At 47.6% G+C, this 17,410-nt stretch overlaps 1 protein-coding gene and 1 pseudogene across 1 annotated transcript; both read right to left on the bottom strand.

Moving 5' to 3' along the window:
• Positions 1-2,273: 2,273 nt before the first annotated feature.
• LOC100842696 (junctophilin-4) lies at positions 2,274-4,263 on the bottom strand. The gene is made up of 3 exons (XM_003578171.4): positions 3,189-4,263; positions 2,819-3,047; positions 2,274-2,728 (listed from the first exon to the last, which is right to left on the bottom strand). Exons 1-3 carry the CDS (start codon positions 4,037-4,039, stop codon positions 2,564-2,566), a joined length of 1,245 nt encoding a protein of 414 aa, XP_003578219.1. The 5' UTR covers positions 4,040-4,263; the 3' UTR covers positions 2,274-2,563.
• An 8,367-nt stretch (positions 4,264-12,630) lies between these two features.
• On the bottom strand, positions 12,631-14,094 carry LOC106866727 (annotated as a pseudogene).
• Positions 14,095-17,410: the final 3,316 nt, after the last annotated feature.

Consider the following 17,410-nt stretch of genomic DNA (forward strand, 5'->3'; position numbering starts at 1 on the left):
GTGCCCTGCTCTTGCTACGCTGAACCAATGCACCATCAAGGAACCGAAAAACGAAAAGTGAAGTGCAGAGTTTATGAAAGAAACTGCAAGATGCAAGTCCAACCTGCGCCGTCACCACATTGACATGTAGTACTACTACAATACGATCTTCAAAAGTTCCAAGGAACCACAGGGGCACGAGCAGACCAAATCCATCATGTTTTTGAGTGTTTTGCTCAACATGCTTTGAACAAAATATAATAGCCTGGCAATTTCGCTGTTTTCTGACCATCACCTACTCCATGAGCCATGAGGCGTGTGATGCACAAGGGGGAAAAGGACCACAGCACGTTGCGTTTTGCGTTGCTGATTTGCTGTCTTCACACAAAGAAAAGAAGATGGCAGAAAAGTGGTGCGTTCCGTTTTCCTGTGAAGTGGTTGCATGCGGTTTTGAATGGCCCGGCGACAAGCGGAAGATTACAAGCCAGGCGATCGTTCCCATGGCCGGCTACCGTGTATGCCGTAGCGTCACTGCTATTTTAGATTTGTGATGATAAGAAAATTGTTTCGTAGCCTTCCTCTCTTTTTTGTACTATTGTTTCGTAGCTCAGGACTGACGCGTCATGGCTTATATATTTGTGATGATAAGAAAATTGATGGGACAGCTACCGGAAGTAATGTTTATTAGCACAGCGACGAATTCTTTGAAACTATGAAGAGATGTTTTTTAGCCGGTAAATAAAGAAAGAGACAGAGAAAAGAAAGGGTCCATGCCATTGCCATATGACATCGCGTCTCACGCAAGGGAGTTAGGGAGCATCATGAGATCAGCGGGGGTGAGTTGACTTCTTTAACACAAAGAAGGCCCCAGTACAATCAATAGATTTTGCAGGGAACGGTTCAATTCTCGCAAGTACCTCTTCGCGTCCCAAACGAAGCAAACGCACAGAAGGAAAAAAAACAAGGATTTCAAACATCAAACGAGGCGACGGATCACATCATGACACGACCAGATGCTTATCTTAATTTCGACATGTCACGATGATTGAAGCTCTGAACATGGGATGAGCAGATTAGTATAATTCAGTGTTAGGCTCATACCCGGGGCTTGTAATTAGCTTATGCTTGAGACCAATTATTATGTCTAGGGTCTGTTGCATTGCATTGCATCTGTTGTAGAAAAGGGCAAAAAGGTGATGAAAGGAAAAGCACAAGTTGGCTGCTGCTTTTCATACAAACAAGAGAAGCTGCTCCGGTCAGAAGAAAAGCGGCGGCCGTTTCTTCTTGCCGCCCATCTTTTTGTGTGAACGAAAACAGGGAGCTCCTACCATGCCTGCTGCACACAGCATCACAGTGGAAGCCTGGAAGGCAGGCAGTGAGAAGAAGAGATGGATGCTGTCAAGATGCCAGTATTACATGACTAACAGGCTGAAGATTTACCAGGAAGAGAATAGAAATGTTTGGAAAGCTGCAGCTGCAGGTCAGCTTCAGATCGACAAGGGTCTCAGCATTTGGTTTCCCCAGCACATTGGAGGATTAAGATAATCCTCACTCCTAAGCGAGGTTTTGTCTAGAGCAAAGCATAGGTAATTAAGTATCACAAGCTCCAAGATCGACTCTGTTTGGTCTGTACTTGAGGCCACCATTAGACCGCCGAGCCTGTGAAAATGCCATGTTTATACGACCAATGTTTCTGATATCGACATTTTACAGGTCAAACAATTTCGACAGCGGCATGCTCCCCGAGGGAGTATTAACGTGGAGCCAAGATGGACACAACGAAACGACCATAAAACATTCAGAATGGGGTATTGTTGATTTCTGACATTATGTCCAACATAATGCAGCGTAATCATTGGTTAGTATGATTGCCCAACAGCATCTCCCAGCATACAACAATGCAACGTGACAACTTAGCGTTTCCATAATTCTTCCCCTGCATTCATGTTTCTGGTGCAAACATCTGGAGTAGTGAGTGGACCAGAAGCTATGAATTGCCCCTAGTTTTGAATAAACACGGTGGGCTCAGATGCAGGGAATGGATAGAGCAAAAGGTACTAGAAATACACAACATTATCATCGGGGCCAGCATAACAGCTACAAGTTGCAGGACCGGAAGAAAGAAATTTACAATCCCCCATGTGCATCTCCAAGTAACATTGCAAATGGGGAATAACTGCACATGGAGTCCGACTCAAGCAGTCAAGATTTAGAATGGAGCAATGAAATGCAGCTGCAAGCACAATTGTATGTGCAATGCACATAGGACATGCAGTAAGTGGTAAGAAGACCACTGAAAAAAAACTGGCACTTCCATTGATACACTTGGATCTATGTACAATTTACAGCTTGCAGGAAGGGGGAAAGGGACCACCGATCGCGATTGCGATATCGCAGAATCTGAGCTGTCTTTGCTAAAGAAAACTGTTCAGCTCAGCTCCTCAGCAGCTCCCGTCTGTTGCTGATCTCTCTCTGACTCGGAGCAAGCGGTTGTGCTACCCCGGTCGTCGTCTCCGATTAGTTATTGTCCTTCACTACCCTAATGTACAGTTAGAAGAAAATTTCAAGGATGCTTGAGCACACTTCACACATAGGTATCACAGAATTTCCCGTCCATCCTGTTCTGGACTGCCTTGATTGCCGCCACTCGAGCAGCAGTGGCTGCCCTGTTTGCAGCCATGACCACCTTGTGCACCTGTTCGTCTACTCTCGGCAGGTGAAAGGCATTCTCCGCAGCCCGTTGTGCAGCCTGATTGTACAATGAAACTATTAGAATTCCAGAAGGATTGCAGAGGTAAGACTCCCAGGGAGCAATGTCTAGAAGCAAATTGATGTATACCTGCACGGCACGCTCAACAGAAGGGTCAGTTGGAGGAAGGGGGCTCTTGAGTGTCCCAAAATCCCAGTCCCCCGATCGCTTATCACCATTCCGGAATGTGTACATCCCAAATCCTTGCTTCTTGCCTTCATGCCAAGAGCCTTCGTAACAATGGCCATTGGCAAAGCTATAGACACCAAACCCATGGATCTTGTCCCCAAAGTACTCCCCAGCATACCGATCACCATTTCTGAAATAAATTTCAAACAGCACGTTCGAAATGAGCAACCGATGCACGAAATTCTCATCGATGTTTAGCCAATTAAACAGTTGCTGAGAAATGGAACAGTGACCAAATCAACGTATGGAATTGTGGTAGATGGATGCTCACCGGAAATGGTAGCTGCCGAGGCCGTGCTTGACGCCGCACTTGAACTCTCCTACGTAGGAGCTCCCGTCGGAGCAGGTCTGCGCACCGATGCCATGGCTCTGGCCACCGGCCCACTCGCCGGCGTAGCAGTCGCCGCTGTAGAAGCGGTAGACCCCGTGCCCATGGCGTAGGCCCTGGCGGTACTGGCCGCGGTACCGGCTGCCGCGCGCCCAGCTCTCGATGCCGTAGCCGTCGTACTTGCCATCCACCCAGTCCCCTTCGTATTTCCCCTTGCCGAAGAAGTTGTAGACGCCGCTGCCGTTGCAGCGGCCCTTGTGGAACTCCCCCTCGTAGCAGTCCCCATTGCTGTAGAACTCCACGCCCTCCCGCACGACGCGGCCGTGCGCGGCGCCGCCGCCTTTCCCCTTGCCGTCCCGACCCTGCGGCTTGTCATCCTCGTCGCCGATGAACCACTGCACGGACCCGGACGCCGAGGAGCGGCGCATCCGCAGGCGCCCGCGGAGGAGTCGCGCGGCCGCGGCCGCCGCGGCGAGCGCGGCGGTGGCGGCGGCCGCGAGGAGGACGATGTGGCGGTCGTCGCGGAGGAGGAGCAGCAGGAGGAGCAGGACGAGCGGGAGGGCCAGGATGAGGAGCGGGTGGGGCGAGCCGCCGGGGCGGAGGTGCGGGTGCAGGGTCTTGCCCTGCGCCGCCGCCTGCGACTTCTTGTCGTCGGGCTCCGGGTCCTCGACCACCACCGCCTGGAAGGACGAGCAGTTGCGCACAGTGGGGGACCGCAGCAGCGAAGACGGGGTCCGCGTCAGCTTGCCTCCTGCGGCGCCGCCGCCGCCGCCTCCCCCTCCGTGGCCGTCCATTCCTCGCCGCCTCCCGGCCCTGGCGCCTCCGTCCCTCTCCTCAATTTCGCGCAGATCTTCTGTCCCGCAGCTTCGAAATCCCTCGGGCCGCAGATCGGGAGGGAGCAGAGAGAGAGAGAGAGCAGAGGAGAGAGGAGAGTGGGTGGAGCGGAGAGAAGAGAGGAGAGGAGCGGGCGGAGAGGTCTCTTATAACTACCGAGGGGCGAGGGGAAGGAGGTGACCAGCTCTGCTCGCCTCGGCGTCGACCTCGAACCTGGTTTGGGTCGCTCGCTCCACTCGGCGCCCGCGGATCCCTCTCCCGATCCTTTTCCCTGACCCGGCCCGGTGGTGGGCGCTACAGAGAGCTCCTCAATGCCATGTGGGGCGCTCTCGGTGGCGCCCGCGGTCAGTGGGCGTGTTGACGGATCCCGCGGGGTCCGCGAGACCCGTGTGTTTCGCTCGCGGGAGAGGGCGTCTTTGATTGGTGCGCGCGGAGTACCGAACAGGGAAGGGAAGAGTTTGTGTGTGCGCGGCCGGGAGGTGGGCCCCGCCGGTTTCGGATCTGAGAGTGCGTCCAAAGCTTCGGCATGTGGCGGAGGGGCGCTTTTCGGTTGGACGGAACGAGGCGCGGACCAACAGCGGGGGACCAAGGGCAAGGCCTGGCCTCGCGCGTCGCCGTGGCCGTGGCCGGGGCCAGACGAACTGGGATTGGTAGGGCGTGCACGGCCGTGGCCGTGAGCGCCACGGCTGGTGTCCCCTCTGGCACCGCGTGGCCTGTTTTGACCGGCGGCGGCCTGGGTTAAAACCATCCCGAACGAGTTTTCTTTTTTTTTTGTTCCCCTGGTGTGGAAATGCTACGATGATCTTTCCAATATCGACAGAACGATTATTCTTTTGGGATACAAACAGAACCGATTTTCCTTTCTCGCAAAAAAAACGGAACCGATTTTCCTCGCAGAAAATTTGGAAAGCGCTCAACAACTTTCTGTCTCCACTTGCAAGAACTAATTAGTAGTGCCATTTCTACCACCAAACGCTTGGAAATGGAAATAAATCGAATAGGCAGGCCGTGGACGCAAATGTGTTCCTACTGTCAATTAGTGTAAACTATGTCAACCTGTTAGAAAAAAGAAAAATACTTTCTCAGATTTAGTGCGACACTTATTATGGATCAGAGAGAGAGTACAAGCCATGTTGATATAGTTTTGAACATAGTTTTGATCATACTTCTACAAACCTTGATAGTTATTATTTTTAAAATGTTACAACATTAAATTTGGATGCATGAAATTTATATGCACAAATGGTTTCGAAAATTTTAGTAATCTTTGTGTATTAGTGTATTTTACAATTAAGTTTTCGTAGAGTAATTGTCAAAGTTTCATTTTTTTTTTGAAAAGTAAAATACACCTAAACTCAACGGAAATGAACACTTTAGTCCACGAACTCAGAAAGTGCACACATGAGTACCGATTAGCCAAAAACAGTTCGGCGATGCTAAAAGCGGACACGTGGCACATAACTAGTTACAAGCCGCGGTCTAGGGTTATGACGCGTGTCCGTTTTTAGGCTTCCTAAACCGATTTTGGACTAACTGAATCACTAACTCGACTTTATGTACCTGGGTGTGCTCTTTTTTTTGCGAGGAAAGTGAGCTTTATTAATCATGAATAGGATTACAATCAGCAGCAACCGCTACAGAAACACACGGACGAGGTTGATTCAAACAGGCATTTGAGAATTCGTGGACTAAATTTTTCATGTGCTCTGAGTTTATGTGTTGGCATACAACGGCCAACAACAAGGGTTGGAGCTAAAATTTAATTAGACCGGCCTCGTAATAGTAAGAACTCCGAATCATCGACTGTTGCTGACTTGATCACCGTAGTCAATCGTCCGTCGATCATTGACTGTATTGTAATCAGGCGTGCATATACAACTGTTTTACTCCAGCGGCATACTTGGTCATGACTCGTGAAGCCTGGTCGTCGATGAGCTTTGCGCTGACGTCGAGACGTTGACCTTAACCTTAACCTCGAGGTCATCGACGCCTTCGCCGGCCGGCCTTTGCCCTCACTCGACCGAGCGAACGCCTTGGTCGCCAAGTAAAAAACGCCCACGCTCGTGGCAGGTCCAAATTCAACGACGCGCTGGGTATGTTTATGTACGATACGACACGAACGTAGTACGTCTTGACCCTTTCTGTCTTTCCCCATGTGCCCTTTCCACGGCGCGGCACCGCCGATGATTCCCAATCCCACGTTCGAGCTGCTGCAGCTAGTCTAGCTAGCCCCCCTGCACGTATAGTACGGCGCCTGCAACCAGGCACGCATCCCCCACCTTTCGAAGGCGGGCGAGCCAGCAGGGATCGATGCGACTTTGCGATTTTATGGACATCGTGTGGCGTGACGGTATTTGGTTGGGTACATCCCTGCCTGGTTGGTGGGTGGGGGCAGAGGCGGCACGTCGCGGCAGATCTGCCGCTTTGGGGGCGTGCATACTGTAGACTGTGCCGCGCCCCCCTCCCTGTAGTGAACTTTGGAGCATCTGTAGAGTCTAGGATGAAGACGTGCTACTCCTTCGAACTTTGGAGTGTACGTACGTACGAGTAGAGCAGATGATGACTACTGATTCTTTTGTTGGTAGAACGGCATGGGTGGGTGACGCTAGCTACTGTCTCCACGGGACCCCCTTTTGAAGCTTTACTGTCTAGATGGTCTCTGGCTAGTTAGATAGAGCGTGCTCGATACAGTAGGCTGCTCTGGTAGCTCACTGGACGTAGCAAAATTCTCTTTCTGAGACCGCACGCAGCAGAAAATGTAGTACTCCGTATATTGATCTAGAAGGTTTGACGCAAACTTGCGGTCACAGTCAGTGCGAGATGAAGAAAAGAATTATAGTTCTACCGAGAATTTTGAGCAAGATCCACCAAGTAGTAATACTCGTACAATGGCATGCCTTCTTTTTGGAAACTATTGAAACGGTGCTTCGATGGGTTTCCCGTGGCCGAAATGATCGAGCGCGTTCTTTCCTTTTTGCTTGCATTTGCATGCATCACGGCGAGAAGCCATGCGCTGATGGCATGTCATGTGCAAGTACCGGCCGATGGTCCATAGCATATACCTGAGTTTTTTCGAGCTCCACTCATTCAGCCGCCCACCGAGAGGAAAAGCAAAGTGTGAGCTTTTTACATGCTTGTGCAAAATCAGATGGCCTTTTTTTTTCTTTTCTCCTTGGACCATCGGTGGCGCCCATGTCGTTGCACATGCTCTGCCAAGCCTAAGAATATCCGCCCTGCATCTTGCTCTTCCAAAAGTATTTGTAGGATGATGCTGCAGTGCCATAGCTTGGGTAGCTAGTACTGCGTGGGTGGTTACAGAGGAAATTGCAGTACAATTGTATGCACTTTCAGATCCAATGATTACTACTTGCTGAATATTCTGAAGTCAAGACTCGAGGAGCTGCAGCACGGCGTACGATCGACTTGTGAGAAAGAATAAGAAATCGAGAAACACATATACCACGTATCAGATTATTATTGCTACTAAAGCAGACAGGTACAGGTAACTTTGGCTTTCATTCGTCACTCATCGACGTAGCGTCCAACACTGCATGCCTTTCGGTTCGCCACGATTGCGACGCATGTATATAGCCCCTGTTAAATCTCAGTACCACTCGACAGATACATTCATGCGCAATGGAAAGAAGAAGAGTATGCGGGCCTTTCCAATAAATCTTCCACTGGATGCTTGGCGTTTAAGAAATTCTGGCGTCCGACAGGGATCACAGCATGGAGCCATGGACCATGCATGCAGATTGCAGATGCAATCGCTTGGGCCGCTCGGTACCTTCCTGGTCACTGTCAGGTACTGTAATTCGGCTGATACTCAAAGCTCGGTTCTGCTGGATCTAGGCCGTGTCGTTCGCGTCCATACGTTGCCCATGTAAAGTAACACGAGATTATGGATGAAGAAGATACCACTGATTGTTTGGCACCATGCTCCTGTTGGAAACATGACTTAAAATGCAATAATAAACATGTTATTATCATATATATTTTTCTTGATAAATGATAAATATTTATTGTCCATGCTATAATTATATTAACAGGAAACTAAAAGTATGTTTGGAACAGAAGCTGTCACAAACACCTCAAACTTCATATGTTAGCTGAAGTGGAGTAGCATGGTCTTCTAGTTCATTTTGCTGGAATCAAGAGAAAGGTACTTCACCTGCTCCACTTCATCTAAAGTTGAGACTATTTACCCACCAATGACATTCATTAACCATGAACTGTTACCACGCGAATAGAAAGTCTTCTCTCCATGGCAGAGCCCGTGCTCCTTTCTCCGGCGAGCGTGCGCTCGTTCTCCAGCAAGCTGCAGCCGCTTCACGGGACTCGTCGTAGCCGCCACCTCCAAGATTTGCAATAGCCGCTGTTTCTCCAGGACGCTGCCATCACCGGGATCCTCTGCAGCCGCCGCTCCTCCAGACTGGGCAGCCGCCACCGGTCGCCGCCGGTCATGGGTCTGCTACGCGCTGATTTCGCCGCCGACGTTTCCTGCAGGACCTTGCTGTCTCTGAAGCAGAACCGTCCTGCCTTGGTTTCTCCGTCGACTACATCTGGAACACACAAATCAGATTCATCGAGCTGTGCATGTTTGATGCCTCTGAAGCAGAACTCTGGAGTACATGCATGCCACAACCGATCACGAGCTACAATAATTGGCCACCTCGAACAGTTAGCAAACACTTGCCTGACTGCTAATCAATCTAGTGACGAAACAAACAAAAATAAATCAACAAAAAGAAAAAAGGTAGCCTGTAGCTGGTTTGTGTACCGAACACATTTATCAAGTAAAGTGGAGCTAAGGTGGAGTGAAATTTAGAGGTGAAGTGGAGTTTAGGTGAAGTGAAGCCCTCCTAAACAGGCCCTAAATACATGTGTGGATAAATAAACAAATACCATGTCCATAATACGCCTCTACTAGATTAGTTCGTTGATTAAAAGATGGTTAAGGTTTCCTAACCATAGACATGTGTTGTCATTTAATAACGAGATCATATCATTAGGAGAATGATGTGATGGATAGACTCAAACCTAAGCATAGCTTTTGATCGTGTCACTTGAGTTTAAATTGCTAATGTTTTTATTATGTCAATTATCATTTCCTTAGACCATGAGATCATGCCACTCCCTAGTACCGGAATAATACTTTATGGACATCAACTGTCATCTCGTAACTGGGTGATCATAAAGGTGTTCTTCAGGTATCTCGGAAGGTGCATGTTGGGTTGTATGGATCAACAGTGAGATTTGTCACTTCATGTGACGGAGAGATATCTCTGAGCCCTCTTAGTAATATAACATCCTAATGAGCTTGCAAGCATGTGACTAATGTGTTTAGTCACAGGATATTATATTGCGGTACGAGTAACGAGAACTTGTCGGTAACGAGATTGAACTAGGTATGGTGATACCGACGATCAAATCTCGGGCAAGTAATATATCGCGAGACAAAACGAATTGAATGCCGGATTAATTGAATCCTCGACATCGTGGTTCAACCGATGAGATCTTCGTGGAATATGTGGGAACCATTATGGACATCCAGGTCCTGCTATTGGTTATTGATCGGAGAGGTGTCTCGGTCATGTCCACATGTTCTCGAACCCGTAGGGTCACACACTTAACGCTTAATGTCATTAGGGTTCGATGAGATAAAGAGATGATGATATCGAATATTGATTCGGAGTCTCGAATGGGATCCAGGACGTCACGAGGAGCTTCGGAATGGTCGGGAGATAAAGATTTATATACGGAAAAGCTGTTTCAGTGTTCCGGAAAAGTTCGGGGTATTTTCGGTATTGACCGGGAATATTCTAGAAGGTTTTGAAAGTTCTGAGAAGGTTCTGAAATGTTCCGAAATATTCCTGACGCCTTTATATGAATTAATTGGAGTAATCTAATTAATTATTCTCTAATGGGCCTAGGCCCATGAGGGGAGAGGGAACCCAACTCCACCACGAGGTGGAAACCACGTACCTGGGGAGTCCTCACGGCGGAAGGAGTCCCGGGAATCCTTGCCCTAGCCTCTCCTTGGAGTAGGGGCAAACCCTAGCCACCACCCCCTATATAAATAGAGAGGAGGGGCACGGGGAGAGAACACACCAAGCTCTCAGCTGGATCTCTTCCCTGAGCCCCTCTCCTCCTCCTTTCTCGCGCGCAGCGAAATTCTGCCCGCGGAGCTCTCCACCATAACCATTACCACGCCGTCGTGCTGTTGGAATCTCATCGACCTCTTTTCCTCGCTGCTGGATCAAGAAGGAGGAGACGACGTGAAGCTGAACGTGTGGATACCAAGGAGGTGCCGTCGTTTCTGCACTGAGATTGATCACATCGAAAGTTCCACTACGCCAACAACGATCCTGTGATCGTAACGCTTTGTGATCTACGAGGATATGATGCTCATAATCCCTCTCGTTGCTTACATCTAGTAGATATGTTTTTGGGTTTCTTCCGCATATCTCGTAGGAAATTTTTTGTTTTCCATGCAACGAATCCTTCTTGCTCAGCACAAGTGTTATAACCGTGAAGTTTCTCTTAGAGCATCACCAGCAGACCCCTCAAATGGCTCCCTATAGTCATATTTAGGGCTTTTGGGCAAAAATACCTTTCCAGGAGAAGCCCCATCGAACCACCCAAACCTAGCCGCTCCTCAAATCCCCTTCGGGAGCCCTCAGAGTCGTCCGGCGCGTCGGGAGTCCCCATCGTAGCCGCGCCAACGGAATCGACCCTCCTCCCGCCAAGCCAAGGTATGCTCCCTTCCCTTCTCCTCTGGTTGGCGCGCGATGCTGGGTTGAGGCGAGCGGCGGCGCTGAATGTGGCTCGCGGCGGCGCTGGGGTTGGGGAGGGGCTCGCGGCGGCGCTGCGCTGGGGATGGGGAGGGGCTCGCGGCGGCGCAGCGCTGGGGGTTGGGGAGGGGTCGCGATGGCGCTGGGGTTGGGGAGGGGTCGCGGTGGCGCTGGGAAGAAGGGACGGCCTCGCGGTGGCGCTGGGAAGAAACAGAGACAGAGAAACTTGCTTTATAATTTCGTGAATGCACTGGAGCTTGGTTCCTTCGTGAATGCACTGGAGTAAATTGGTAGATCAATTTAGTTGTTGTTTTATGAGATCAGCTCATACAATTGCTTATAATTTTTTAGTGTGTTTCAATGGAAAATCAGAGATCTTTGTTGTTGTTTCATGAGATCAGATCATATATACAATTCTGAGTAAATTGCTTATAATTGTTTAGGGTGTTTCAATGGAAAGCCACAGTAGTCCTATGGGTCTCTACACAAATTTGTTGAGTGAAAGATACACCCAAGAAGCTTGGGACCAAAATTTGGGCAGTCCATTCAGAGAACAAGTAATGCAATCTCAAGTAACTCCTCCGGTAAAAGCAAACACCAAGAGGACAAGAAACTTCACTGATAAAGAAGATGAAGTGTTGGTGGCTGCATGGTTGCATGCTAGTATGGATCCAATAGTAGGTAGTGAGCAAAAGCATGCAACTTATTGGAACAGGATTCATGAGGAGTATGAATTGCACAAGCCACAAGGAAGTGAGCGCAATGTCAATTCCATATCACATCGTTGGTCCGTTGTGAAAGAACAAGTGGGTAGGTTTTGTGGATGTTACGAGCAAATTATGCATAGGCACGAAAGTGGGAAGACAGAGCAAGACAAGGTAGTTTTCCTAGTTGTTTATTTTAATGTATAGGCATATGTTTTTTGCAAATATACTAACACATATTCGCTTGTGCAGATTGTTGATGCTCTCAAATTGTTCAAGTCACAAGATAAGACCAATAAAGGGTTTGTGCTATTGCATTGTTGGAACATGCTGCGTTTTGAACAAAGTGGTTAGCTGAAACTGATAGGTCATCTCATAGTAATAAAAAGTAGAAGTCAAGCTCCAATGCAAGTCCAAGTATGTCTACTCCTGGAGTTGACGCGATACATATTGATGACTTTGAAGCTACATCTCCGGTCAAAGCTGGTCACATGAAGAGACCCATTGGGAAGAAGGCGGAGAAAGAGTGGCAACGTCGAGGTAAAAATGTTACCTCTTTAAAAGATAGTAATGTTGTGATGGCTTTGGATGTTCTGTTCTCAAAGAGGACAGAGTTGGAGGAGGCAAGAGATATGGCAAGAGAAACATCAAGACAAGCAAGAGAGATGGCAAGAGAAACGGCACGACAAGTAAGAGAGGATGCAAGAGAGGCATCAAAGGAAAAGCGTTATGTTGGAGCACTTGCAATGGAGCAAAGGAAGTTCGAATTTGAGGAAAGAAAGATGGAAATGGACATCATGAACAAGGATCTTAGTTCGTTGGATGATGACCAAAACGAATACTACAAGATGATAAGGCGTGATATCATTGACCGACGATCTAAAAGATCGATTTGACTATGTTGTTGTATTAAATATTTGAGTATGGACTATGTTGTTGTATTAACTATTTGAGTATGGACTATGTTGTTGTATTAACTATTTGAGGTCCATGGACTAATTCATTAAAATAGTTGCATACATTACCATACATAATATATATTACACCCCTCCATAATGTAAAAACAGTACATGCTAAATAGATCAAGTCGGCAGGGTAACCTTGTTCGGGACAAAACCTTTCCGACTTAGATCCTAACTCTAACTACATACGACTAGGTAGATTGCACACTACATTGCCCCATAAATTTGCCACAGGTGCTCAACCAGGTCATCCTTTAGTTGAGAGTGGACTTGTGCGTTGCGGATGTCAAGATGATTTTGAATGAAGTCTGAGAATTCAGCCGTCTGTGCATGAGAGGGAATAACCTTTTCTCCCATGTTGTCGTAATTGTAGTCTTGGGGACCTTCATCTCGCTCGTCTTCAACTATCACGTTGTGCATGATAACACAAGCTGTGATGATATCATGGAGTACTTCTTCATCCCACATTCTTACTGGTCCACGAACAATTGCAAAACGAGCTTGAAGCACTCCAAATACTCGTTCCACATCCTTCCTATGTGCTTCTTGCCATTTTGCAAAATATTTATTCTTCTGCCCTAGTGGAGAGGGTATTGTCTTAACCAATGTGGCCCACTGCGGGTATATGCCATCGGCAAGGTAGTACCCCATTGTATAATTGTTACCATTTACCGTAAAATTAACTTCTGGAGCTTACCCTTCTGCTAGCCTTGCGAAGATCGGGGAACATTGAAGAACATTGATGTCATTAAGAGAGCCAGGTAAACCAAAGAAGGCATGCCAAATCCAAAGATCTTGTGAAGCAACAGCTTCTAGAATGATTGTGGGCTCATGCACATGGCCAGTATACATACCTTGCCATGATGAAGGGCAATTTTTCCACCCCCAATGCATGCAGTCGATGCTCCCTAGCATTCCAAGGAACCCTCTGCTCTCTCCAATTGCAAGCAATCTAGCGGTATCGGCTTCGCTTTAAGATACTCATCTCCGAAAACTTCAATAATAGCTCTAACAAATGCTTTCATACTATCTAAAGCGGTACTTCCTCCAATCCGAACGTACTCATCTGTAGCATCTGCTGCTACACCATAAGTCAACATTCGGAACACTGCGGTAGCCTTCTGAAGAGATGATAACCCAAGTTTTCCAGCAGCATTTCTTTTTCTCACAAAATAGCTATCGTGTTCCCGCACAGCTTTCACTATGCGAAGAAACAATGGCCGAGACATTCGAAACCTGTGAGAACAAAGGTAATTAGTTGAACACTAGAGGAACAATATAAATGCAAGTAAAAACCATATGTACGCATTGCTTACCTTCGGCGAAAATACGAGAGGCCATAGACAGGATGCTGCGCGAAATAGTCTTCGAATAATCTAGCAATATCGCGGTTAATTACCTGACGACCCGGCACTGAACCGCGACGGCGTTGTGCATTGAACCGCGTGTTTGCGTCGAGAACTATGGCCACCGTAGCAACCATTAGTTCATGGCCGTCGTCCTCCTCCTCCTCCTCCGACGAACTCACGTATTGCCAAAGTAAGCTACGACTCATTTTTGTGAGAGGAGGTTGAGAGGTGTGGTAGAGAGTGAATGGACTGAGAGGTGTGGTAGAGAGTGAATGGACAATGGCTTCAGAGCTCCACATATATGTAGACCAAGAAATATATCCGTTGGAAATATAGCCGTTGAGAATATAGCCGTTTGGAAATATAGCCGTTTGGAGGTATAGCCGTTCAAAATATAGCCGTTTGAGAATTAAATTATAATATTATAGTTTATTTAATTAAATGAATATAAAAATAAAACTATTCGATTTAAATTATAAGCGTTTCAAATATATAATTTCAAGTCAAGTCGTTTGAAATATAGATGTTTTACAAAAACGGTTGAAGCATATGAATAAAATATGGATGAATGAATTATAGGGGGTGAGATTTGGGTAATTTGCTGGGGAGATGGCAAATTTGAGAAAGAAATCTATAGTAGGAAGTCTCCATATGGAAATTTAGGGAGTCACATTTAGGTAGTCTGCTGGTGATGCTCTTACCCTATGCCCAAGAGAAAATAAAATAAAGTGATAGAATGCAGAATAATCATCGACGAACGAACAAGTCAATCCACGCCCCGTAGACGAAACGACCCAATCCAGCAGCTAGCCTGGCGGATATGGATCGCATATACATGTAGCGGGACCAACTGTAGCAGTGCGCGCATTTTCTAGATATGCTCAGCTGAACTCGCGAATAATTTCCAAGTAGGTGAGCAGCGTTTCCCCGGACGAAATCATGAGACATTGAGACCCCGCCCTGATCAAGACTCAAGCCAGAGCTCGATCCCTTCAGGAGGGAAAGAAAAATGTTCCATGGCGCAAAACTCAAAAGGGAGGCGAGAATTGACTATGCACGCAACGGGACGGAACGGGGGAAGTTTTCGGGCAAAAGGTGCAGAGGAATCGTAGCATGCGGCCGCACGGCCTTTCATGGAACAAAAAGAAGAAGAAATAGGCGCACGCTGATCGGGACGACTGACTGACCGGTGACGGCCAGAGTCCAGCCCAGGGAACGGTTTTGCGTCGCGCGTGTTTGGTTCGAACGCTGCGATCTGATGACTTGAGCGGTTCGAACCTCTCCGCTGCTTAAGCACGTACTGGCACGTTCGCTGCATGCTAGTTTGGGAAAGGCAAAGTTGGTTCGAACAGGGGACGGGATTATTTTTTTGGGTTGCAGCTAAGTTAGCACGTCTTACTTTTTTTTTACTACTTCCTCTTTGGATTTGCTACGTGTTCTTAGGTTTCTGTACCAAAGTCCAAAAGCTGAGACAGATGACTTGTTGGTGACAAAAATTGTGGCACACCCCCGTTTGGCGTAGAAAATTGCGATATAGCAGGACTAGAAGTGTAGATGTGATACATCTAGCCTGACTCTGAATTCTTCTCACTTCTCTGACCGGCTTGTGGGAGAGGCCGCCGAATCTTTCTGTATGATGGCTCGTTCCACACGAGATAAAAAATGAACCTTCGGTTGTGCAAAAAAAGAATCTTCAAACAACTGTGCAGAGTCTCGTTCCATTGGCCGGTAACTCTCGTTTAACGTACCCTCGGTGCACGTTTCAAACGTAAAGGTAAAGCAGGGATATCATCTCATACAAATCGCTTATTAGGAGTACTATTTTCGATGGCAACACGAGAAATTCATTTGTAGACGTCCTTCCAGATTCCATAGCCGTAGCCGGTAGGGTGTATGGGGGTGACAGACATCACATGAATTGACAAGGCGAGCGAGCGAGCTTGTGAAATTCCCTTGCGCACGGTTCCACTTTCCAGACCACCTGTCCATGGCACGGGACACTGTAGAGCATGAGATCTCCGATCTGTAAATGTGTGCCTTGCACGCACCCGGCCTCCAAATGCAACTTTTGAGGGGGGGAAAGTCGATCGCCCTGGGGAACACGTTGTCACCTGCGTGTTTGTCCTGTGCGAGAAAGCGAGAATTACTCTAGCTCCCCTACTGACGGTAGTCGGTAGATCGATCGGAGCCGTTCCGTTCCATTTCTCCTTTTCGTCTCGTCCCTGTTCTCCGTGGTAGCTCCATACGTCGTTCAATTCTCCGTACGTACAGCAGAATATTACTACGGAGTACTAGTACAGCCGATCTGTCCCAACTCCTGGCTGTCTGGTGTTGCAAGATCTTTTGATCACTTTCGCATCGCTCTTTTGCTTCGATTTGACCATGCCTTGTCTGCTCAAGTTTGCTTTACGAATTTATGGCCGGTCGGTCCCTCGATAGCCTATTGAACTTGGAGGGAATGGTTGTTGTCACAAACTTGCAAAAGAAAACGTTAGTCGTCCCCAGGGGCAGACAATTTCGACTTGCCGACTTTTATGGCTCGCGTTGTAAGGTGAATTTTGATGCTAATCTTAGTTTTCTACGGAGAAGATGATGTAACTTTTTTCCTTTACTTTTCATTATTCTCGAATGTATGGACGGTTGCTTTCAAATGATTATTTTTGAAACTAGGCTCCTCGTTTGACTCCTAATATATTGAAGGACTCCTAGTTTTTCGCTTGTAGAAAATTTCGAAGTAAATCATATCCTAGCAGGCACATCACATCCGATGGAACAACAATGTACTTAAAAACAATTTTATCATTTAATTTGATCGACAACATACACTGCAACAGTGTCTTATAATGGAACAACAATGTACTTAAAAACAATTTTATCATTTAATTTGATCGACAACATACACTGCAACAGTGTCTTATTGGTAACGACAAGTTCGACAACGGGAAATAGATTATTGATGATCTTTGCTGATACCCATGATCTTTACTTTAATAGTGACTAGTATAGTGTCCGTGCGTTGCCACGGCCTTTTAAATATGTGCACGCGAAAATTCATGTTTATACAAAACATAACAATATAATTGGACATTCAATCAAAATGATCTCGGGGCCGATGCTAGCAGCCGCGGCCACGGACATGGCACTCAGTCCACGCCGCCCGCTGGCCATGGCTGGCGTCAGAGCACGCGGTGGCGCAGTGCATGAGGAACCGTGCGGCGGTGGATAGCGCCGATCAGCCCCGGACCCATTTGCTCGTCTCTTGCACGATAATCTAATCCGGCGCCGACGCGTATCGAGAGCGGTCACCAGGGAGGTGCTGCGCGGGTAGTTGAGTCGGCGGTGGCGGCCCGGGAAGGCAGCGCCGTGGGAATAGGAAAAAGAAGGTTCGATGGAGTGTAAAAGAGACACGAAAAATCAGAACATGCACGGAACTTGATGCACGACGGACGACGACGAAGGAAACCTTCATACTTTTATTATTAGGGAGGGATAGATATTGTTTTCCTACATCCAAGACACCTC

Source organism: Brachypodium distachyon, chromosome 4 (genome assembly GCF_000005505.3).
Source record: "Brachypodium distachyon strain Bd21 chromosome 4, Brachypodium_distachyon_v3.0, whole genome shotgun sequence".
NCBI lineage: Eukaryota > Viridiplantae > Streptophyta > Magnoliopsida > Poales > Poaceae > Brachypodium > Brachypodium distachyon.